Source organism: Diceros bicornis, chromosome 39, assembly GCF_020826845.1.
Source record: "Diceros bicornis minor isolate mBicDic1 chromosome 39, mDicBic1.mat.cur, whole genome shotgun sequence".
Classification (NCBI taxonomy): domain Eukaryota; kingdom Metazoa; phylum Chordata; class Mammalia; order Perissodactyla; family Rhinocerotidae; genus Diceros; species Diceros bicornis.
In genome coordinates this window covers 10,461,203-10,486,789 of record NC_080778.1, presented here as the reverse complement: position 1 = coordinate 10,486,789, position 25,587 = coordinate 10,461,203, and the positions used below count along the sequence as shown (strand labels likewise).

The 25,587-nt window shown below is 40.8% G+C and overlaps 1 protein-coding gene across 1 annotated transcript in view; it reads left to right on the top strand.

Annotated features, from left to right (window-relative positions):
• Positions 1-10,179, top strand: part of FNDC1 (fibronectin type III domain containing 1) — a 101,668-nt gene extending 91,489 nt beyond the window's left edge. Inside the window, exons 19-23 of the mRNA XM_058534059.1 lie at positions 691-770; positions 3,874-3,903; positions 4,877-5,038; positions 6,391-6,513; positions 9,449-10,179. Of these exons, the coding sequence (XP_058390042.1) occupies positions 691-770; positions 3,874-3,903; positions 4,877-5,038; positions 6,391-6,513; positions 9,449-9,564 (511 nt within the window). The 3' untranslated portion in view covers positions 9,565-10,179. The remainder of the gene's footprint in view (positions 1-690; positions 771-3,873; positions 3,904-4,876; positions 5,039-6,390; positions 6,514-9,448) is intronic.
• Positions 10,180-25,587: the final 15,408 nt, after the last annotated feature.

Genomic DNA, 25,587 nt, shown 5'->3' with positions numbered 1-25,587 from the left:
TCAGACAATGTGCTTTCTAGCACATTCTCTGTTCCAAGATTTCCTTCTCTTTTCTTGAGGCACAGAAATTTGAAACTCAGTGACTTTTGAAGCTTCAGAGCCAACCACAGCACTTGTCATGCGCCCAAAACATCGTTGTCATGTTAGTTCCACTGAGGAGGCCAGCCTCTGGTCTGGTTCAGCTTCGCTCTGCCAACAACGAGTCGCGTCATTATTGGGTCAAATATCCTGCTTTTTCACGGGGAGTCCAGTGATAAGAATTAGGTTGAAACTTGAATTCTGCTCTGTGAGTGTTCTGCTGCTCCGACTTCTCCCTCTCAAGTTGTGAAACTCAAGCTGCGACGAGAGCAGGACAAGAGAGGAGCATTTCATCCAGGGACCAGCCTGCACGGGGCTGTACAACCCTTATGCACTAAGAGACACACACTCTCTAGGTGACTTATTTGCCCAATATGCCGCTTCTCTTCCCATTAACCACACGTCTTTGCTGTTAATTGTATTATTTTGAAAGGTTATTTGAAATTGAGAAAATTCAGAAAAAATATGAAGACATAGCTGTGATGTATGCATTTGTAAAAGTTAGGACTCAGACCCTGCCACAGAGTAGGTGCTCAACAGTTTGGGAATCTGTCTTATGACATAGAAATTAAACAAGCTTCCCTTTCAAAAAATATTTGCTTCCAATTTCAGGTATTATTTTAAAGTTCAAGCCCAAAATCCTCATGGCCCTGGACCTACCAGCCCTTCAGTCTCATTTGTTACAGAATCAGGTATGGGCGACTTCACATTCTCATTTCTTTCCTTTTCTCAAAAACAAATAATTTGGAATAGTGACTATTATAAAATAAAAACTGAAGAAGTAAAATCTTTACTTTTCTATTTAATGAATTCACCTTGGCTATCACTTTATAATAAACAGTTTCTGTCTGCTAGCTTAAAACTTGCATAATAAAATTAAAAGTAGTCTTCCTTGGAACTACCTAGAAGGTGGAAAGGTCAAATTCCAATGAAAGGGAAAAAGTCTAATTTTCAACCGTGTAAGAAAGTTAAGTTTGAATCTATCCGTAAAAGATTTAGTTGCAGAAATAATTTTTGTTTTTATTGCAAACAGCTGAAAAGCATCAGTTTCCTGGGCCTGAGAGGCCGTTTCTTCTTCTAATTAGTCACATCTCTAAGAGGCTTCCTTTACTAGGAGACGAAGATGTCTTTACTTAATATGAGGAGTTTAATTAAAATACTATTCAATCTTGCAAGCAATATCACTCAGAGGATGTCCCTACATTTGCAAACGCTGGCATGCAGAGCTCTCAGGCCCTTCAGAAGAATATTCCTGTGGTCATGGTCTGAAGCAGTACACACAGAGTTGTGTGAATGGTGTGTGTGAACTGTGTGAACGGTGACAGTTCCTCGGTGAGCAACCTTTCCATATAGGAAGGCACACTGGAGGGTTGGTACCTGCAGCTCCAAGCCAGGCCACCTTCAGAAGCCCAGCTCTGTGCTAAAATAGCTCTAGCTTCTATTTGGTTAGATTATTTCCTACACGTAGCTGGATCCCAGAGCGTTTATCATTGGAAGATATTTTTAAGTGTAATGATTTGAAATCTACTGAAACAAAATATGTGGAAAAAATAAATCTTTTATGAGAATATGCTTTTGCAGGAAATGTGGGCAAAGGACCTCAAAAGTGTTTTCCCCTATTTCATCTAAGGAGTGTGTTTTTCATTGGTAATTAAGAAAGAGTAAGAGAAAACCATTATTAGTAGTTAATTTGCTAAAGTAAAGAATTTGTCTATACTTATGGCTGCATTTGCTAAAAATAGAATGGACCTTTGGCAACTATCAGAATTAACATGATAGAGGTTGTAGGAAAAAAACCAAAATAATTCAAATCTAAAAAGCTATCAAGAAATTCAGGTCTGAAATCTATCTGAGAAGAGAAAGTGATATAAATGTAATTTCTGAGGCTGCAGTGTACAGTTTGGAAAAGACAGCTCTCTGCTACCCTCTTCCCAAGAAAAGTCCTACCGTGCTCTCACCCTATCCTTTGTGGCCTCCAGGGAGTGAGTGATGAAAATCCAGGGCCCACCGAGACTTCTAAGTAAGACTCTCTTGGGTGACACCACGGAAGCTCACTTTCAGTAGGCTTCCAGGAGATCCTCACGCACATGGAAATTTGACAATTATTTGCTCTGGCCATCTTCACTTTATTCAGTCAGTTTATTCAAATCTCTCCTTCATTTTGTATGACCTGCTGAAAGCGGTTAGATTAACAACAAATTATCAAGTAATTGAATTATGACACTTGCCAAATGTAAAAACTAATATATGAACTAAATATACCTGTGTAACACAGGCTGCACCGTGAGGGAAAGCTCTCTTGTTTTGTATTGTTCTGCTCCATCCCGCCCTGGAGTGTTTGAGACTTTTTTCATCAGACTATTGACACTTAAGAACAGGAGAGCAAAACAAGCATTTACACTTACAACTAATGGTATGTCCCTTTATTTTGTGGATGGTGGATGAGGTTAAAATGAATGGTATGTACAAAGGGTCAATACGAAGGAGATTTGGGGTGATGGAAATATCCTGATTGTGATTGTGATAGGGTTCCAGGAATCTACACGTGTTGAAATTCGTACGATGTTTACCCTAAAAGAGCAACTTTATGATAATTTTTTAAAAATAAAAAAAAGAGAGAATGGCCTGTGTTTACCTAGCCCATGAAATTTTATAAAAATGAACTTTTTTAAAAGCAGAATTCCTTAAAAAGCTAGGTTCATATGTTCTTAAGTGGCATTATTTGGACTAAGATATAGACATGTTTTAAAAACAGCTTTATTGAGGTATAAATGGCATACAATAAACTGCACGTAATTAAAGTGTACAACTGAATAAGTGTTGAGGTGTTTTTATACCCTTGAAGCCATCACCACAGTCAGGCTAGTGAACATCGCTATCACCCCAACACATACCTCCTGCTGCTCTGCAGTCCAGATATATTTATATCTGGATTATATACATTTATAAATATATTTACTTCTCCTGCCCCTCACCACGTGCTCATCTTCTCCCCAGTTTCCAGGCAACCACTCATCTGCTTTCTGTCACTATAGATTAGTTTTCACTTTCTAGAATTTTATATAAATGGAATCATACAGTATGAACTCTTTTGTCTGGCTTCTTTCACTCAGCATAATCATTTTGAGATCCATCCATATTGTTGTATGTATCAATAGTTCATTCTCTTTTATTACTTAGCAATATTCCATTGTATGGCTGTACCACAATTTGTTTATCCATTCATCTGTTAATAGACATGGGTTGTTTCTACTTTTTGGCTATTACAAATAAAGCTGCTATGAACATTCATGGACAAGTGTTTGTATGGACATATGTTTTAATTTCTTTTGGGTAAATACTTAAGAGTGAAATGGATAGGTCATATAATAGGTGTATGTTTACCTTTTAAAGAAACCTCCAAACTGTTTTCCCAAGATAAGCACATTTTTAAAAATAATTGAATTATTTTGTAGTACCCAAAGTCAAAATCTTACTATATTCAGGGACCCACAGCTTCTGTATAAATAACATGGCAATATAACTAGAAAAGAGTATTTCTTAAAAGGAAATGCTTAGAAAGGAAAAACTGAGGAAAAACATTGGCATCTATCAAATAAACCTTACATTTTTCCTTATCTATTCCAGATAGATCTTTGGTTAGCTCTTTCAATTAAAATAAACATTTTAACAGTTGCATGAAATCTTTCATGCAACTTTGCAATTCAGAAACTTTGAAATCACATATGTGATTTACTCCTCAAAATATGATAGTGAAATATGATAGTGAAATCTATTTTTTTTTTCATTCTACAGACAATCCTCTGCTTGTTGTGAGGCCGCCAGGTAAGTTTCTCTTCTTGATAAATGTGACATTCTAGTAATCAAGTTGAATATTGAATATGCAATTGCTACGATTAATCACAAGAAGAAATGCTGGACCATGTTTGCATTTTCATAATTTTCTGACAACTTCTATGATTTCCTTGCACCCTTCATCCCGATCTAGGAAAAGAATGATCTGGGAAGTTTTTAAAGATTTTATTTATTTATTTTTCGCCCCCAAAGCCCCAGTAGATAGTTGTATGTCATAGTTGCACATCCTTCTAGTTGCTGTATGTGGGAGGCGGCCTCAGCATGGCTGGAGAAGCGGTGCATCGGTGCGCGCCCAGGATCCGAACCGGGGCCGCCAGCAGCCGAGCACGCACACTTAACCACTAAGCCACGGGGCCAGCCTGGGAAGTTTTTAATAGGGCCATAGCAGCCAATATTTATAAAAAACCCATTATGGGATGGTTATGAAATAGATAACTTTATTTACATAACCCCTTTGAATATTTTAAATTGCTGAAAAGATAGCAAAAAAGCATTAAGTGTCCAACAGATTTTTACTTTGTTTTTCAAACAAACTGTGAAAGCTCTATTGCTTAAGCTTAAGACAGGTCTTATGAGTGACAAGAACAGTAGGAGTCTGTGCTTTTGGTGTGCCCCAAAAGATCAAATATGTCATTATAGCTTATTTTCCTTGAGGCTTAAAGATTTTTTCTTACTCCAAGAATCCCTTACAGAAAAGAATCCCTTAAAGAAATGCAAATACCTTAAATATGTCCAGGTAAAAGGAACTCCCCAACTGTACTTTAGTGCTAAGAAAGAAGAGGAAAGAGAAAGAGGGTGCCCTCTGAGGAAGTGGGAAAACTTTGCTTAGAAAAGCCTGAGAGGAGGGGAAGGCCCAGTGGACAAGTCAAATTTTCTGATACCTTGTGCAAGAATAGACATTGTGGAACATCATGACTTAGAGGGTGTGTTTTGTGTTGTCAAGGCGGTGAGCCCATCTGGATCCCGTTTACTTTCAAACATGATCCTGGCTACACGGACTGCCACGGTCGGCAATATGTGAAGCGGACCTGGTATAGAAAGTTTGTGGGAGTCGTTCTTTGTAATTCACTGCGGTATAAGATCTACCTCAGTGACAACCTGAAAGGTAGGTCTCTGAGGATGGTGTGCTTTGGGAAGGTATGCAAAGTTTTTATTTTATCAGGTACTAACTTGACATCCAAGTGCATCAGAATGTATTTGAGGTGTGGACCCATTATGTCTCACTCTGGCTCAGATACAAACCAGTTCTGCAGGTTCTCCTTTGGAGTTACTAGTTTTTACATCGGCATCCAGAAATATGTATATATATATACATTTCAAATCTACTACATTTTAGGAATTAAGTCCAAAATCCTGTTAGAAATTTAAAGGCCAATTTTCTTTGCCATTAATTCGATAATAATAGGTGTGAGTGTAAGCTGGAAGTATTGAGGAAACTGCCCCCTCCAGTCCCTGCCGTTGCTACAACCTTACAAAGGAAAAAATGTAGATGGTGAAACATATATCACCAGTATTATTTGTTCTGTGTCTGAATAAAAATTACATTGTTTCCATCAGGGTAGGGGATTAAAACAAAAAATACCATAAGTACCTTGAACTACTAACATTTCAAAATGTCATTTCTACCCAGCTGGCTCTGACTCACCCATCTACAGAAACTTGTTTTTCATTTCAAAACTTGCACAACTTTTAACTTTTAGTACACACATTTTTTTAACTTTCCCTCAGCTGGTCTATATTTTGTCATGGGTCATTTTTTTTTTTTTTCTTGCTAGTGGTGATCATTTAAAGACGATGTCAAAACTAAGTGTTCCCTACCATCCCCCACTCTGGCAGTCTCTCAGTGTATATGCCTCTCCCAACATTCACCGTCTATTTGTTTCTTTCTGCTCTTTCTTTTCTCTTCTGCCACCACACTTTTCCTCTGCTTCTTTAGAATTCCTGGGAGAGGTTGCACAGCTGTCTCCAGTATCCCAGGGTTGAGAGAACAACTTTGCCCTACTGTGCAGCTGTGTTTCAGCACCACGGACAGCGTCTCATGCCACAGACGCACACCCTACTTCTAGTTATGTGTGAAAATAGGTTCTTCTGTTTTGATAGATCTTTATACCTTTCATAATTGTTTCATAATATATTCTATGAATATCTTAGTTTCCTCTATTCCTTTCTTTAAATCAAGGAGTAAAAAAGGCTTACAATTTACTGGCTGAAACTGCCTATGATATTAATAGTTTCCATTTATTGAACACTTGTGAAGTATTTAGCACACATGATCTTGCTGAATTCTTACAACACTTATGAAGTCTGTGCCATTATCACAATTTTTTAAATATGGAAAGTATGACACAGAGTTTAAGTGAAGTACCCAATTCAAATGGTCTCCAAAGCTTGTGTAAACTCCTAAACCAGTGGTGGCATTTTTGACCAGTCACTGACCCATTATATTCCTTTATGCAGATACATTCTACAGCATTGGGGACAGCTGGGGAAGAGGCGAAGACCATTGTCAATTTGTGGATTCACACCTTGATGGAAGAACAGGGCCTCAGTCGTACGTAGAAGCCCTCCCTACCATTCAAGGTAATGTGAGCAAAGGCTTGATTATATTAAAATGAGGGGTGGGAGAGGATGGCTAATATAAGGAGAAATTCACCATACCTCTGCCTTTGGTTTACCATTTGAAGATGGATGTTGGCAGTATTTTGGATCATAAAAATAAGGAATCAGCAAAATACCTCTACCATGTGCTGGAGTTGGGGTGAACCTAGGGGAGGTAGGGATACAAAGGAATATAAGACCTTATCCCTGCTCTCAGGAACATGCTCCATAACTTGGAACAGAAAATAAATATGTGAAAGGTAACTGAGAATGAACAACTTCAAGTACAGGATAATGTACTTTAAGTACATTATGACAAGATAATGACAAGAGTTAGGTCACATGATTGTCCTATTGTCAGGTAATTGTGCAGATTATAGTCACTGAGTTCAACGGAGGCAGGCTGTCAGGGGAGGTTTTCAGAAGAGTCATAAAGATACCTAGATATGCAAAGATTGGAAAGCCTGCCAAGTGGAGAGTGGCATAGACAAAAGTACAGAGAAGAAAAAAATAAACATGCAAACCAACCATATACCTACTTCATATACTTCAAGAGATAATGTATCAACTATTTGATTATGTCATCGTAAGCTGAGAACAAGTATATTAATCTCAAAGGTTAACAACTTGTTACTAACTCTCCCAATCCCACAAACAAACAAACAAACAAACAAATAGAACAGCTGAATGAAGTCCATCACTTTTTCCTTTATGCACTCAACTCTTAGTGATCTGGCATTCTCAAGACATGAAATGTTCTGATCTATCAAGTTTTTTAGTTTGGAAAAAAAATACCATAGGCTGGTATACAAGTTACCCGTTTTCAAAGAATTAAGATACAGTAAAATACACAATACAGTAAAATAAGTATATTAGTCAGAATTCTCCAGAGAAACAGAACCAATAAGAGAAAAAGAAAGAGGAGAGAGATTTTAAGGAATTGGCTCATACGATTGTAGAGGCTGGCAAGTCCAGCAGGGTAGACCAGCAGGCCGGAGACCTAGCGAAGAGTCCATGTTGCAGTTTGAGTCTGAAAGCAGTCTGCTGGCAGAATACCCCCATTTTCAAGGGAAGTCAGTCTTTTACTATTAGGGCCTTCAACTGATGGGATGAGGCCCACTCACATTATAGAGAGTAATCTTCTTTACTGAAAGTACGCGGATTTAAACGTTAATCTCATCGAAAAAATACTTTCACAGAAACATCTAGAATAATATTTGACCAACTATCTGGGTACCGTGGCCTAGCCAAGTTGACATATAAAATTAACCATCACAATAAATGTACAAAATATATCACATTTCTTCATTTTTTCAGGATCTTGCATTGCCCCAGGGTTACTATGCATTATTTGTATTTCACTGTGTTTCTGCAGCTGTGGTCATGGTTTTGGCTCTGAACAGAGGTGCTGGTTAATCAGTACACTCACTGGTAGAATGACAGGTAGCCTTTCATCTGACAAGAGTGAAAGGGACAAAGGGATGAGAGTAGCTGTTGAGTTGCCAGAAAAATTTTTTTGAGTTTGGGGCATCACTTCTATTTCAAGAGAGAAGTGGTCAGAAATGCTGCAGCATTCTTCCCTTGGAGACATTTACTTGAAAGATCTAAAAGTCTACCACAGATTCCAAGAATTAAACCTTGGAGGCTGGAGTTCTAGGCAAGTCTGGAGGCCTTAAGTTCGGTGAGGACCAGGTGGGAATCTTGCTTACAGTTATTTGCCCAGCTCAGGGCCTGCGCACCGTGAGGGCTCCATAGCGATTGGCTAAAATGATCTTCTTTTGTGGAGAGAGAGAAATAGAAGGGACTAATGAACACTCTCTTCTACCTGTGTCACACACTTGTGTGGGGACTGGGTTATCCCCACAATTCATGCCTGGTATAAACCTCAGAGGCTGTTGTGACCCCACACAAAAATGGTTGTGTTTATTTGGAAGTAACATTTGTCATAAGAACAAATTCTCAGAGGTCTTCTGTCTGAATGGAGGTTGTAAGGATGAGAATTTTCCTGTTGGTTCAGGCACTTTGGATGCTACGATTCTACACCAGTTCCGAGTGTGGGTTTTTTCCCCCACACCAACAAGCAATTTTCTGACACCAGTTGGTGTCAGCTACGATTCAAATCAATTCTGACACTGTCTACCCAGAGATAACATCAGATCCCAGAGGGTAAGGGAACAAACCCACAAGACTGCACCCCCTCCCCTCCACTTTACACACCAATCACAAGTCCAGGTTGTTGCCTGTGCTTCTGGCCTATTGGCTACAGATTGGAGGTTCCAACTACCCGCTCCTTGGGTTGGATTAATTTGCTAGAGTGGCTCACAGAACTCAGAGAGACATTTTACTTAGTAGATTACTGGTTTGTTGTGAAAGGATATAACTCAGGAACAGCCAGAGGGAAGAGAAGCCTAGGGCAAAGTATGGGGAAAGGGTGCAGAGCTTCCATGCCCTCTCTGGGCATGCCATTCTCCCAGCATCTTCACGTATTCATCAACCCAGAACTTTCTAAACCACCTCCTTTTGGGTTTTTATGGGGGCTTCATTACATAGGCATGATTGATTAAATCATTGGCCGTTGGTGATTGAATTCAATCTCTAGCCTCTCTCCCCTCCCCAGAGGTCAGGAGGTGGGACCAAAAGTCTCAACCCTCTACTCCTATGGTTGGTTCTTCTGGTAACCAGCCCCCACCCTTAGGTGCTTTCCAAAAGTCACCTTATTAACATAGACTCAAATGTAGTCAAAAGAGGTTTGTTATGAATGTCAAGACACCTTTATGGTTCTTATCACTTAAGAAATTCCAAGGCTTTAGGAATTCTGTGCCAAGAATGGGGATGAAGACCATATATATATTTCTCATTATAAATCGCAATATCACAGATGCATTTTCTTCCCCTCTCTTTCCTTCTACCCTTCCAGGCTACCATCGCCAGTATCGCCAGGAGCCAGTCAGCTTTGGCAACATTGGTTATGGAACACCCTACTACTATGTGGGCTGGTACGAATGTGGCGTCTCCATTCCAGGGAAGTGGTAACCACAGGAGGATCATGCTGAAAGCTCGCCCTGCCTGGCCCCCTTGACTAACTTGCACTAGGGGTGTGAGCAGGAAAAGGAAGATGGTGTCCCAAGCCCTACTGTCCCTGGATGTCAGCAAGGCTACATGATGGACACTGGACATTTTGAGCATCTTCAGTCTGGAACTCAGTCCTACTTCTTGGTCTGGACTACACACAGGATCAATGTTGCTGTTAACTTTGCTTCTCCACACCTTTTGCTTGTAGTAGCACATCCCAGAGACAGCAGAAACACACAGCTACAGGGGCTGCCCACTGATTCCAGGGGACAGCATAAATATGCTGTGCTTGCTTCATGGAACGCTACACGCTTTCTTTTTTTTCATTGGACTCCTCCAAAACTAGCTGTGTTTAGGCGTCAGATCTTTTTCTGTGCAGTAGAACTGAATTACTAAGAACACCATCAAAGGAAATATATCCTACTCAAGATTTATTCCATGGACTTACCCACTGCTAGACCAAATGTACCAAATCTTATTTGTAAATTCTCAATTTTGATATATATATGTATATATGCATATACATATCCACACTTTTCTGCAAGAACATTGATTAAAATTGCTAAATTTGTACTTTTTCACTCCATAAATGTGTATGGGACTTTTTTGGGGCAAAGGTGCTGTTTGTTAACACATTTTAGAAGTGTCCAGAGAATACGTACTCTACATAATATGACAACAATGGAAAGGTGTTCTTCCTGTGAATGCTACTGAACTATGGAAATGATTGGGATGCTGTGAAACTAGCAATGAACTAGTTGCAAACTGAGTGCTTTCTACCAAAGGAGACCATCTTTCCATACCCGTGGGAAAAACGGACTGTTTGCCTCTCTGGGGATGTATCCAGTATATTGCCAGATTAATTAAGATTTTAAGTCCCAAATGATTTTAAAATCTAGTTCTTTTTAAAAAAATCTCCTTTGCCCTTTCCTGCCTATCTCAGTATTTACTCCTCAAAATATAAGCATCTTACCTCTCTTGAGTGTAGCACAAGAAGGTTTATTTAAAGACACTTTAATTCTAGTTACTTTTAAGACATGATGTCCTTTCCATGTACTTGGCTCCTCTGTGCCCTCAGGCAGCTCTCTGGAATGAAGGGTTTGTCTTCTCTCATAAAGGTTCCAGCCTAAGAGAAGCAGTGGTGGGAATGAGGTAGAGACAAAAGCTTTTCTGGGGCCCACAGGCTGTACCTCTGTGTAAATGATTTAATGGCAGAATGCAGTCCAGGCTCCTGGAATCAATTATTTTCATGTCAGTACTATGTCCAGGTGAAACCTGATGTATCTGATGGGTTTAAAGTTGAAACTTACAAGGAAACAAGTAACTTTGCAGGGTCCTTGTGATGGTGCTGTGATATCTGACATTTTCCTCAAATTCTACAATTCCCTTTCTACAGTAAACAAAAGTGAAGAAAATGCAAGTGTTCTGACAGCCTGGGAAAAATCTTAGAATTTCTTAGGAGAACAGATCAGATACCCAGTTCATATGTTATTCACATTTTAGTTTGCAAAATAGGATAGGACTCTTTAAGTAGCTTTTAGGGCTCTGGTACATGAAAGAGGGATTATTTAAAAAGGGATGTTTAAAAAACACCTTATTTTTCACACTAACATTTAAATGTGCTTCACGATGCCAAGCCAAAGATAAGATGTTTAAATATAAGTGAATTTTCCTAATAAGCACATAATTTGCTTCCTTTATTTCTCCCACCTCCCCTCCAAATTTCTTTCTGGTTTCAGCATCCACTGGCCTGCAATTGGAGACCAGAGAAAGAGGCCAAAATGAGACCCTTGCGGGGGAAAGCACCAGCAAACTCACATTTCCTGCAAGTCTTTCCTCGGTATAAATAATTCATTAGCGTGTACAAGAGAAGAACCATTTGGTCTGTTCCACAAACCTGTCTTGGTTATGGGGCCTCTTTTGGAAGAGCTGGAGATCCAGGTCAACAGAGATGCAGGCAACCTCCTCTTCACAACTCACACTCTTCATACACTATACGGCATGTTTCCTGCCTCACCCCTCGAAGGGTTTTATGCTCCTTTAAAATACTAAAGGGCTTATTTCCCTCAGAACAATTTTATGCTCACTTCACAGAAATACAAAGAATTCACTGATGCAATGATTTTCAAGCCCTGCCTGGAACCTTAGACTGTATTTGATTATAGAAACCTGAACTTTCATTAAAAATAAATGTTTGCAATTTTGATGGAAATTACTACAAACCCCAGATGACAGAGCAGCCAAAACAAAAACAACACTGACTCTAAACATAGGTGGTATTATTACCAATATTCTGTCCAAATTAGGTTACATAATAGTTCAAATGAGTCCACAGTGGTCACATTAAGTTTCTAGAACTGTATAAATTCTGGATGTCAAGTTTTACAAACCCCATGGGTGTGAAAACCACTTCATATCAAGTTAGGAGGAAATCACTGGGACTGTTTTCCTAAGAAGACTTCATCTATTTCAAGGGCTCTGAGGAAGAAGAGAGTTGGCCAACTCTTGAGGTCAGAAGTAGACCCAGGTGGGAATTAAAGGAAAGGAAAATTTGGCTCAATACGACAAAGAGTTTTAGAAGAGTCCAACTATCAAATGAGCCTTATTGGACAACAGTGAGAGGTCCATCACTGAAAAATCTTAAATAACTGGAAATGTCTAAACTTGCAATTGGAGGCTCCAGCCTGTTTTTACATGGCCTGTGAGCTCAGAATAGTTTCTATGTGTTAACGGTTGTAAATAAAGACACAAGCAAAAAACCAATAACGTGCAAGAGAGACCATATGTGGTTCACAAGGCCTAAAATATTTACCATCTCATCTTGTAAGAAAAAGTTTGCTTACCCAAGGATTAGTTTTCACTTGAGGTTTAAGGAAAGTTTAAGCAAAGTCCTAATTTAAAAACTAGCACATATTACTTTTCTCTTACTTGAGTTATATTTATTTCCTGACCATCTCCAGTGCCTACAACCTGAACTCTGTTCAGTGGTTGGATCCCCAGTTCCCAAGTTTCCCGTTTGGCAAGCCTTCTGTTTGTGCTGTGCTCATGAAGTATTATGCTCTTTAGGAGGCTCCATGCATATTTAATATTACCATTTGGTTAAAATAATTTCCAGATTTTACCAGACGAGTTTTGACTTCTTTTTTCCCCTTCGACCTATTCAAGCCGCATATCTGGGTCAGCTCAGGAGGATGGGGAATTTGAGAAGGTGATGATGAATGGGGTTAGGGTGGGTTTGCCTCTCTTGGCATGAACATAGGTCTTAGTCACTATGCATAATTATAAAATGATTCCACTGGTAGAATCAGCCCATGTTTGTATAACATCTTACATGTTGTAGGTGCCTTAAAATCATCTCCTTGAGATGTAACTATCTTGCAAGTGCAGATAAGAAGTGAGTTTAAAAAGTAAAATATCTTCCCAACCATCCCTTGTCCCAATTCTCAGTAAAATTATATGGAAACACAGAGTGAAGGGTTATGAATGGAGGTGTGGTTTTCAATCTTAGTTGTAAGATTATTAATGTACAAAATTTAAAAATCATAATGAGAGCTAAGCACATAAGGGTTTATGATGAAACTGAAATAAAATTGATGTAGAATTAGAAGCCTATATATTTAGCACAAAAAAAATTCTTGCTCCAAATCAGGAAAGCAATAATCTCTCAGGCAGAGATTATTTAATGGCCAAGAACAGAAATGCCTCGAGTGTTAAGTAAATGATTTACGTAAGGTCATGCAATCTTAGGACAGGAAATAATGTGTGGGCGGTGGTGCTGGGTGATGGAGAACGACATGTTAGCAAGGTTGCCTCCTTTTCCCTCTAGTCTATTCTCTCTCTCTCCTGTTCTCCATGCATGGCTCCATTCTCCTCCTTGTAGATTGGCTTTCTCTGGGCACACATGGCCTAAATGACCACCAACCCCTAGACTTCATGCAGGGCTGCTGTATACAACTGTGCCATGTCCAGCTGCCATAACTATATGCAGCTATCTGTCTACAAGACCTTGTAACTCAACCAACTCTCCAAGGCTCTCAGTGCCCAGATCCAAAGGTCTGGGACCAGGCTCTGATTGGCTATCTTGGGGCAAGTGTCTACACTTTGGTCCAATCAGCTATTCCATGTGGGGGTGTCACTTGGTAGAAACACGGCTCCCTACACCTGCCCTGTGAGCAAGGGCTGTTTGTATGTGGAAAGAGATAATGAGCGACATCTCTAGGACAAATACCCATAGGTGAGTGAGAAAGAAAATAATATGAACAATAAGTCATTTTATAAGGTGACTGATAATTTTTAGATAACTTCACTTAGGATATACTGAAAGTTTCATGTTTGTTCACTACAAGACTTTATATTTTCTGTGCTCCAGCCTTTCTAGCTACCACCAGAGTGGCTTTCCTTCTGAAACTAAAAGAAGTTTGAGAACTATTTCAAATATTTACAATTAAGTCATGGGCTAGATTCACTCTACCACACCTATGTTTTTAAAGAAAAAATAAGTGCATTCCTTTTACTGTCTGAGATGCTCTAGGAAAATTCTTAATTTTGAACAGAAATAAGAAAGCAATCAAATATACAAAGTCTTTCTGCAGCTTTTTGTTATCTGGCCAACTATGAAATGAATAACAAGATACAATAGATTAGCTAGAGACGGAAAATTCTTGAACGCCATGGCAAGTAACTGACCCTGAACACTCATGGTGGGAAGTGGAGTGTCTTTGGAGGAACCTGGGGATGCACTTCCTTGGGAGCTCTCAGATATCCAGCTCCCTCAGAGTAAAATCCTAAGTCTTTCCCACAGCCTCCAAGGTCCTCCATGATCTGGTCACCCTCCTGCCCCAGTTCACACCAACAACCCCACCACCATGCTGGCCTACTGTCTCCCCACCACCCTCCCTCCTCTTCTGCTCCTGCCTGTCACAGACCCTGCACAGAGTAGGTCCACAGTAAATATTCGTCAAATGGGTAAATGTATGGCTAAGAATATAGATAGGAATTAAAAAGGCAAAGTTTTTAAATCCCAGATTATCAATGAGCAAAAGGTGCCCCTCCAGCCTACCAGCCCATGTATGATTCCCTCTCAACTCTCTGAGGTTTTCCACAATGGTTTGTCAAACTGTCCCCACGGTTGGTCCTCACACTCTACTCTCCATGGACTCTCACCACCATCCTCCACTTCCCCTCTCCCTTCAGGAGATGACACCTCATTTTACAGGGCAGATGGAGCCATCAGATGGCATATCTACCCACACACCTGCATCGACTCCCATCCTGTTACCCTTACGAAGAACTGCCCCCTCAGGCTCAAGACCAGTGCTCGACTCTCATCTCCTGTGACCGCGGTGTCTGCCTCTTGAAAGATTCTTCTCCAACATTTAGACATGCTCTGGTCTGTCCTCATCTTGAAAAAAATTTTTTTTAATTTAAATTAAAAAATATTTTTTCCATCACCTCAGGTCCCTCTTCAGCCATTCCCATCACACTTTGCTACACTTTGAGCTGAGTTCCTGAATTAATCACCCCTATTCCATGTCCTTGCCCTCCTCCTCATACCCATGCATTCCTCATGCCTCCGTAACCCAGCTTCTGTGACTACTATCTCACACACGCAGCTCTCCCAGGTCCCAATCTCTCCTGGTGGCTCAGTCCAGTGGACACTGGTCAGTCTTTTTCCGTTTTGATCTTCTGCCACTACTTGACAGTCTTTACCAGCTTGTCCTCCTTGAGCCATTCCCCTCCATGATTTTTCCCTTCCGAGCTCCAAAATGGCAGTCAGGTCTTCTAGTTCCCTGGTTAAGAGGGTTTGGTGTTTCATGGTGAACAAAGACAGACGTGAAGGCAACTTTCTCCCCTGGCATTTCTTTCAAACGCTTAAACACACTAAAGCGATTATGCGAGGGTGGTGTGGGGTGGGGGGACGTGAGTGCTTTTGGGGTTATTGTGGAGTTGAGGGAAGACGTGCAAAGAGCAGTGGAGGAGACATTTCCCCCAAGATAGTGGAGTGGATGCTAGTTGGGGGTCTGTGAGGAGCAGAGCCCTGTAGTCCACTCCTTCCCTGTCACCTCAGAGTTGTGGTGGAGTGAGGATGACTGTGGTGAACAGATGAGGCTGGACCTGGGCACATGGAGGCTTCCAGCTCACTCCATCCTGAGCCTGATCCCACCCTCGCACAGCACGGAGAAGGAGGGTGATCACCTTCAGGGGCCATGGAGGCCTGGGCAGTGAACACAGGGTTAGTGACAAGTCACTCTTTCTGTTATTTACTCAAGAAAAGTCAATTGAATCCAAAACATGTGCTGGACACTCTTCTAGATATGGTGGCTAAAGGGGGACCAAAGTACACATGGTCACTGCCCTCGTGGAGATGGTATCCTAGCGGAGCAGACAGAAAACACGCAAACAAGTCCACCAGATTTTAGCTGATGAAAGTGATTGGACACAAAAGGAGCAGATGATCGTGTCATGGGCAAGTGGGGACTGAAGACAGCGAAGAGGCCCCTCAAATGCTCGGTTCTCAGAAAGACCTGGACACCATATGGCCGGAGAGAAGGGATGGAGGGAGCCAATAATGCCAGACCCTGAAGGGTTTCTACTTTGACATATGGGATCTCAGACTTGACTTTTAAAAGCAATAATAAAAGAATGCTCATTTCCTGATTTTTGAACTCAGTAGGACTAACGTAGTTGACCCATTATGTTGCTGTGACCACATAAAGGAGAGCGTCTTCGTCCTGTCCCACAAGGGACTGCTGACCCCAATCCAAGTCCACCGTCCAACTAGTCACCCATCTTCAAGCTCCAGACATCAACAGGGGAGAGGAGAGGGACAGCAAGACTCTTCTACCCAGAGTCACTCAACCAGACCTCGTCCTTCCTCCCAAACAGTGATGTGCACTTACTTTATGTTTGAGTAAAAAAAGTGCCTTTTTTGTGATTTTCCCAGAACAAAGAGTATCTAACCCAAGATGAGCTGAAATCTTCCTTCCAGCAGAAAAATTAATTGATGTCCATTGTTTTTGGAAACTTGCCATACCAATTTCCACTGCCCACTGTATCATAAATGTCATGAAGGCAGAGGCCACATTTGTTATTTTGTTTACCATCATATCCTGGCATCTAACACAGAACCTGGCCCAAAGCAGATGTTCAATAAACAACTCTTGAATGCAAGAATGAACGAGTAAATGAATAACTGAATGAATACTCTGCTAGTCTCCTTGATGGCATTTCTTCTAGGTATCCTACTGGGTTCAATCTGCTGGCCCTGTTCACTTTGTTTCAAAGGACAGAGCATTTGAGGCCAGGATCATTTTCTCAAGGAAGTCCCATTGGCATGGAGAAATTCCTCCAGTGTCTGATAATGGTCTTCGGTTAGCTTATTTCCAGTTCTGTGACAAAGTTCTTCGTTTTTGTGATTTTTTCCATGTAGAAATTGGAGACCTGATACCTGAGATACGTTGTATGCCATTGTAACATAGAACCTAGAATATAAAATTTTGGTAACTCAAGGATATTACCCTTTTTTTCCTTTTTGTTGAAAAGTAAGAGAACTTGAAATTAGGGGCAAAAAATTGAGCAAGGGAGGAAAAACCCATGCAAATAGGAGCTCCAAGAAGTCTCCTTCCCCTGGTCTTCCAGAAGGCCAGTTGACATGAGGTAGTGGAAGGGCGTGGGTGGGAGCCTGTGTCTTAGGCTAGGGAAGGGGTGGTGGAAAGCATTGTAAGGGTGGATCTCTGTATTGACTGCTTGCCTTCCCACCCCTCCCCTGGCCTATTCTTCCTGTATTTCATCTGCTTGGACTGGACAGTTCAGGACTCCTCAAAACACCTGCAAGTTACGCTTCCATCTGCTGTCCCTTTCTGAGAAAAGCAGCTTTTTGTTTTTGTTTTTGTTCTGTTTTGTTTTGTTTATTGCAGTAACATTGGTTTATAACATTGTATAAATTTCAGGTGTACATCATTATACTTCTGTTTCTGCATAGATTACATCATGTTCACCACTCAAATACTAAGTACAACCCATCACCACACACATGTCCCGAATTATCCCTTTCGCCCTCCTCCCTCCCCCCCTTCCCCTCTGGTAACCATCAATCCAATCTCTGTCTCTATGTGTTTGTTTGTTGTTCTTATTATCTACTACTTAATAAGTGAGATCATATGGTATTTGACCTTCTCCCTCTGACTTATTTCACTTTGCATAATACCCTCAATGTCCATCCATGTTGTCACAAATGGCTGGATTTCATCGTTTCTTGTGGCTGAGTAGTATTCCATTGTGTATATATACCACAGCTTCTTTATCCATTCATCCCTTGATGGGCACTTAGGTTTCTTCCAAGTCTTGGCTATTGTGAATAAAGCTGCAATGAACACAGGGGTGCATGTATCTTTATGCATTGGTGTTTTCATGTTCTTTGGGTAAATACCAGCAGTGGAATAGCTGGATCATATGGTAGTTCTATCCTTGATTTTTTGAGGAATCTCCATACTGTTTTCCATAGTGGCTGCACCAGTTTGCACTCCCACCAGCAGTGTATGACAGGTCCCTTCTCTCCACATCCTCTCCAACACTTGTTGTTTCCTGTCTTGTTAATTATAGCCATTCTGACGGGCGTGAGGTGATATCTCATTGTAGTTTTGATTTGCATTTCCCTGATAGTTAATGATTTTGAACATCTTTTCATGTGTGTGTTGGCCATCTGTATATCTTCTTTGAAGAAATGTCTGTTCAGGTCTTTTGCCCATTTTTTAATTGGGTTCTTAGTTTTTTTGTTGTTGAGATGCATGTGTTCTTTATATATTTTGTAGATTAACCCCTTATCAGATGTACAGTTTGCAAATATCTTCTCCCAGTTGTTAGGTTGTGTTTTTGTTTTGTTGATGGTTTCCTTTGCTGTGCAGAAGCTTTTTAGTTTGATGTAGTCCCATTTGTTTATTTTTTCTATTGTTTCTCTTGCCCGGTCAGACATGGTGCTTGAAAATATGTTGCTAAGACCGATGTCAAAGAGCGTACTGTCTATGTTTTCTTCTAGAAGTTTCATAGTTTCAGGTCTTACATTCAAGTCTTTAATCCATTTGGAGTTAATTTTTGTGTATGGTGTAAGGTAAGGGTCTACTTTCATTTTTTTGCATGTGGCTATCCGGTTTTCCCAACACCATTTGTTGAAGAGACTTTCTTTTCTCCATTGTATGTTCTTGGCTCCTTTGTCAAAGATTAGCTGTCCATAGATGTGTGGGTTTATTTCTGGGCTTTCGATTCTATTCCATTGATCTGTGTCTGTTTTTGTGCCAGTACCATGCTGTTTTGGTTACTATAGCTTAGTATATTTACTAAGCTAAATACTAATATTTATTTATATAGGTAGTATATTTTGAAATCAGGGAGTGTGATACCACCAGCTTTGTTCTTTTTTCTCAGGATTCCTTTAGCTATTTGGGGTCTTTTGTTGTTCCATATAAATTTTAGGATTCTTTGTTCTATTTCTGTGAAAAATGTTGTTGGAACTTTGATAGGGATTGCATTGAATCTATAGATGGCTTTAGGAACTATGGACATCTTAACCATGTTAATTCTTCCAATCAAGAGCACGGAATATCTTTCCATTTCTTTGTCTTCTTCAATTTCTTTCAGCAATGTTTTATAGTTTTCGGTGTACAGATCTTTCACCTCTTTGGTTAAGTTTATTCCTAGATATTTTATTCTTTTTGCTGCAATTGTAAATGAGATGGTATTCTTAATTTCTCTTTCTGCTACTTCGTCGTTAATGTATAGAAATGCAACTGATTTTTGTATGTTGATTTTGTATCCTGCAACTTTACCGTATTCGTTTATTACTTCTAAAAGTTTTCTGGTGGATTCTTTAGGGTTTTCTATATATAAAATCATGTCATCTGCAAATAGTGACAGTTTCACTTCTTCCTTTCCAATTTGGATCCATTTTATTTCTTTTTCTTGCCTGATTGCTCTGGCTAGGACTTCCAGTACTATGTTAAATAGGAGTGGTGACAGTGGGCATCCTTGTCTGGTTCCTGTTCTTAGAGGGATAGGTTTCAGTTTTTCACCACTGGGGATGATATTAGCTGTGGGTTTGTCATATATGGCCTTTATTATGTTGAGGTACTTTCCTTCTATACCCATTTTATTCAGAGTTTTTATCATAAATGGATGCTGTATCTTGTCAAATGCTTTCTCTGCATCTATTGAGATGATCATGTGATTTTTATTCTTCATTTTATTAATGTGGTGTATTATGTTGATTGATTTGCGAATGTTGAACCATCCCTGCATACCTGGAATAAATCCCACTTGATCATGGTGTATAATCTTTTTAATGTATTGTTGTATGTGATTTGCTAGTATTTTGTTGAGGATTTTTGCATCGATGTTCATCAGTGATATTGGCCTGTAATTTTCTTTTTTTTGTGTTGTCCTTGTCTGGTTTTGGTATCAGGGTAATGTTGGCTTCGTAGAATGAGTTAGGGAGCTTCCCTGCCGCCTCAATTTTTTGGAAGAGTTTGAGAAGGATATGTATTAAGTCTTCTTTGAATGTTTGGTAGAATTCACCAGGGAAGCTGTCTGGTCCTGGACTTTTATTTTTGGGAGGTTTTTGATTACTGTTTCGATCTCCTTACTGGTGATTGGTCTATTCAAATTCTCTACTTCTTCTTGATCCAGTTTTGGAAGGTTGTATGATTCTAAGAATTTATCCATTTCTTCCAGATTGTCCAATTGGTTGGCATATAGCTTTTCATAGTATTCTCTTATAATCTTTTGTATTTCTGAGGTGTCTGTTGTAATTTCTCCTCTTTCATTTCTGATTTTACTTATTTGTGCCTTCTCTCTTTTTTTCTTGGTGAGTCTAGCTAAAAGTTTGTCAATTTTGTTCATCTTTTCAAAGAACCAGCTCTTGGTTTTATTAATTTTTTCTATTGTTTTTTTAGTCTCTATTTCATTTATTTCTGCTCTGATTTTTATTATTTCCCTTCTTCTACTGATTTTGGGCTTTGTTTGGTCTTCTTTTTCCAGTTTCTTTAGGTGCATGGCTGGATTGTTTATTTGAGATTTTTCTTGTTTGTTGAGATAGGCCTGTATTGCTATAAACTTCCCTCTTAGAACCGCTTTTGCTGTATCCCATAAATTCTGGCATGTCGTATTTTCATTTTCATTTGTCTCCAAGTATTTTTTGATTTCTTCTTTGATTTCTTCGTTGACCCAGTCGTTGTTCAGTAGCATTTTGTTTAATCTCCACGTATTTGTGGCCTTTCTGATTTTCTTCCTATAGTTGATTTCCAGTTTCATACTGTTGTGGTCAGAAAAGATGCTTGGTATTATTTCAATCTTCTTAAATTTATGGAGACTCGTTTTGTGGCCTAATATGTGATCAATCTTGGAAAATGTTCCACGTGCATTTGAAAAGCACGTGTATTCTTCGGTTCTTGGATGGAATGCTCTGTACATATCTACTAGGTCCATCTGTTCTAGTGTGTCATTTAAGGCCAATGTTTCCTTATTGATCTTCTGTTTGGATGATCTATCCATTGGTGTAAGTGGAGTGTTAAAGTCCCCTACTATTATTGTGTTACTGTCTATTTCTGTTTTTATGTCTGTTAATAATTGCTTTATATATTTTGGTGCACCTACATTGGGTGCGTAGATATTTACAAGTGTTATATCCTCTTGTTGGATTGTTCCCTTGATCATTATGTAATGCCCTTCTTTGTTTCTTTTTACTGTTTTTGTTTTAAAGTCTATTTTATCTGATATGAGTACTGCTACCCCAGCTTTCTTTTCATTGCCATTTGCGTGGAGTATCTTTTTCCATCCCTTCACTTTCAGTTTGTGAGTGTCTTTAGGTCTGAAGTGTGTCTCTTGTATGCAGCATATATATGGGTCTTGGTGTTTTATCCAATCAGCCACCCTATGCCTTTTAATTGGGGCATTTAGTCCATTGAAGTTAAAGTAGCTATTGATAAGTACGTACTTACCGCCATTTTTAAACTTTTTTTCTCAGTGTTTTAGTAGTCCTTCTCTGTTCCTTTCTCCTTCTACACAGAATTGATGGTCTCTTTAGTTTGACCTCTGTCTGAAAGCTGTATTCTTTAACTCCCCTCCTCCCTCCTTTTATGTTTTTGATATCATATCTAACCTCTTTTTTGGGCATTTGTATCCATTGCCCTCTTATCATGGAAATAGATAATTTTTCCTATTTGTGGTCTTCTATTTCCCCTTAAATCAGTCCCTTTAACATTTCTTGTAGCACTGGTTTCTTGGCGACAAACTCCTTTAATTTTTGCTTGTCTAGGAAATTTTTGATCTCTCCTTCCATTTTTAATGATAATCTTGCTGGGTAGAGTATTCTTGGCTGTAAGTTTTTTCCTTTTAGCACTTTAAATATATCATGCCACTCTCTTCTAGCCTGTAAGGTTTCTGCTGAGAAGTCAGCTGATAGCCTTATGCGGTTTCCTTTGTATGTAACTTGTCTTTCTCTGGCAGCTTTTAGGATTCTCTCTTTATCTTTAATTCTAGACATTTTGATTATGATGTGTCTTGGTGTGGGCCTCTTTGGGTTTATCTTGTTTGGGGCTCTCTGTGATTCCTGTACCTGGATGTCTGCTTCCTTCCTTAGGTTAGGGAAGTTTTCAGCTATTATTTCTTGAAATAGATTCTCTGCCCCTTTGTCTCATTCTTCTCCTTCCAGGACACCTACAACACGGATGTTAGTGTGCTTGATGTTGTCCCAGAGGTCCCTTAGACTGTCCTCACTCTTTTTAATTCTTTTCTCTTTTACCTGTTCAGCTTGGGTAATTTCTTCTAGTCTTTCATCCAGCTCACAGATCCGTTCTTCTGTATCCTCTACTCTGCTTTTGAGTCCCTCTAGTGAATTTTTCATTTCCAGTATCATATTCTTCATTTCTGATTGGTTCTTTTTTATATCTTCCATTTCTTTGTTGACATTCTCACTGAGTTCATCTATTCTTCTCCCCACATCAGTGAGCATCCTTAACACTCTTAGTTTGAACTCTCTGTCAGGTAGGTTGCTCATTTCTGTTTCATTTAGTTCCTTTTCTGGAGTTTTATCCTGTTCCCTTACTTGGAATGTTTTCCTTTGCCACCTCATTTTGCCTCTTTCCCTGTGCTTGTGACTACGTATTAGGTAGGTCAGCTACATCTCCTGCTCTTGGATAGGTGACCTTATATAGGTGATGCCTTAGGAGGCCTGCAGTGTGCTTCCCTCAGTTCTCAATGTTCCAGGGGTGACCCCTATGTGGGCTACGTGTGTCTTTCTGTTGTGGCCTGTTTGCTCTCCCTGTATGTGCCCAGGTAGGCCAAGTTATGCTCCTAGACAGCTGTTGTAATGCTCAGTTGTTTGTAGTTGTTGTGGGCCCTTCAGTCTCTTTATCAGGTGTGAGGAGCCCCAGCACAGTTGGCTGCAAGTTCTAATACCACATTTGTGTTGCAGTATTTCTTTTAAGTGAGTAGGCCCCCAGAGTGGCAGGTTGTTAGGCTCAGGGCCTTACAATTGCTATAAGCCTCCAGGCTTTAGGTCTCTTGTCAGCTCTCTGAGGATTGCAGCTGGGTGGGGCTGGCCTCAGGCACAGGAGCACCCAATTGTTTCAGACTTGGGAAGGTGGGGCAAACCCCCTATGTGGGTCTTTGAGAAGCACAAGTCTTCTGCAGCTGACAAGCCCTGCCGCCCACAGGTCCACACACATAGTCAACATAGTCCTGCCCCGTGTGTGCGCCCTGACCTCCCGACGACGACCCAGTCTCTCCAAGGCGAGAGCCCCACACACTCCACCACTGCCCCACGCTCTCCACCCACTGCTTGTGCACGCCCTGCCCCACTGAAGTCGGCTCAGTTGCCAGGCTGCAGAGAATCCAGTCACCAATCTATGCAGGCCCACAAGTTGCCTGAGGGCTAGTTGCTGGGTAGGACCAGTCTCTAGGGTGGGCTGCCCGCCCTGGCTGAGCTGGATTAAATCGGTGCTCCAGTGGGTGGGGCAGACCTGGGCTAGCAGGCCCCAGGGAGAACTCCAATGGCGTCTGTGTCAGCATGCCCACACCAGGCCACAACAATGGCCGCCGCCAATGTCCCAGTCCCTGGAGAGGGCTCACCTCTCACCGAGATGCACTCAGGGCCTATCAGGTGAGTCTCTTTTCACCAAAGCACTATGCACCTTTCTTTCTGGTGATTTTAGGATGCTTTCTGAAATGGGTGAGTTTGCGCGCCGGCCCTTTAAGAGCCGGTTTTAGTTTCTTTGTGAACCAGGTTTTCTGGGAGAACTCCCCAATGTTTTAGTGGCAGGCAAAGTCAGATATTATGCCACTGGTCTCGATTGTGCTGGGTCCAGAAAATGCCCACAGCAGGGGGGCTCCCCGGCTCAGGGCCCTGCTCCTCCAGGGAGGCTGCGGACCTGTGGGCTGCTTCCCGGTGGCTGTGAAGCTGATGGCTTGTGAAGGCGGCGTTTTTCCTCTCCAGAAGGGAGCCTCTGCCTCTTCCACCTCAATCAGGATTGTCCCTTGTTGCAGGAGTTCCTCTTATCCAGTTTTCAGTTCTGTCTCAGGGGTAATTTTTCCAAGAGTAGTTGTAAATTGGCTGTGTCTGCGGGAGGAGGTGAGTTCAGAGTCTGCCTACGCTGCCATCTTGACTCCCTTCGAAAAGCAGCTTTTTGAAGGAGGAAAAGTTGGCTACCCTATCCAAGACTCACTGGATAAGAATGATGCTGGAACTGGAGGGTGACTGTAGGGACACTCCAGATGCATCCATCAGAACATCCCTTTAGGGAAATGACTGGTAGATAAAGATGATGATGATGATGATAGATAGATAGATAGATAGATCAGGGAGAGTAAAATCTGCCAAGATTTCAACAGTAATACCGAGAGAGAGGCTTCGAGAGCAAGAGACACGTGGGAAGAGACAAGGTGGTCCAACGCACTGCATCCTTCTGTTTGGTCAGGATGACTACACTCATTCAGAAATCTTGATTTCTGCCACATAATTCTTCTCTATCCTTGCTATCCACAACACTTGTCAGACTTCTTCACAGATGATACAGCCATCTGAGTAGATATAGACCTTATACATACTTCATTAATTAAGTAAACATTTATTATTTACTAACTTGTACAAGGCATTGCAATGGTGGATCAGCATCCCAACAGTAAACAGATGTCACTTTCAAATTAGGATAATTTAAGGGGGTTTGAGAAAGGGACTATTTATGTAGGTGCAGGTGGGGACCACAGGAATACTGCATCAGTGGACAGTTACTAACCAAGAGCCTGGAGGGCCAGAGGGAGGAGTGGTTAGCAGAATCCAGAAGAAGAGTCTCATAGAGCAGTCCAGTTTTAGAGAAGCAACGACTTCACTCAAGGGACCAAGGCAACCCTGCAGGGAGGGAGCTTGGCTTTCTCCTTCTCACTCTCCTCCCTTCCTTTTCCCTTCCCCTGCCTCCTCTCCTATTTCCTGCCAAGGTCCCCATTGCCCAAACTCATCTGGAAGCCAGGTGGCAAGGAGGCTAGTTGATGAAGTAAAACAGATCAGCCCCCACAGCAGAGAGCAGGGTGAAAAAAAGGGAGAGAGCAGATCTGGAGAGACAAAATTAGACGCATCCACCACACCCAGGAAATTGATAATGCACTGTTCACAATCATTCGCTACTTTTAGCACATTATCATATCATTAGCAAAAATGAGCTCAGGAAATTTTTGGAGAGCTCATTTAAATAGAAAGGGCCTCAGACTCCCTTCTCTTCCTGGAGCTGGTAGAGACTTTAAAGGGCATTTAGTTGAAATCATTATATAGTTGAGACCCTGAAAGCTGAAATAACCTGCCTAAGCCACATATCCAGTTACAGGCCCTGCTCTTCCCACCATCAGGAATGAGAGTATGAGCATGCAGACCACCACTCCTCTTGCCCTGACTGGTGACAGACATTGCTAATCAATCAGGGAGGTTTTTTTGCCCGTGGCATCTGC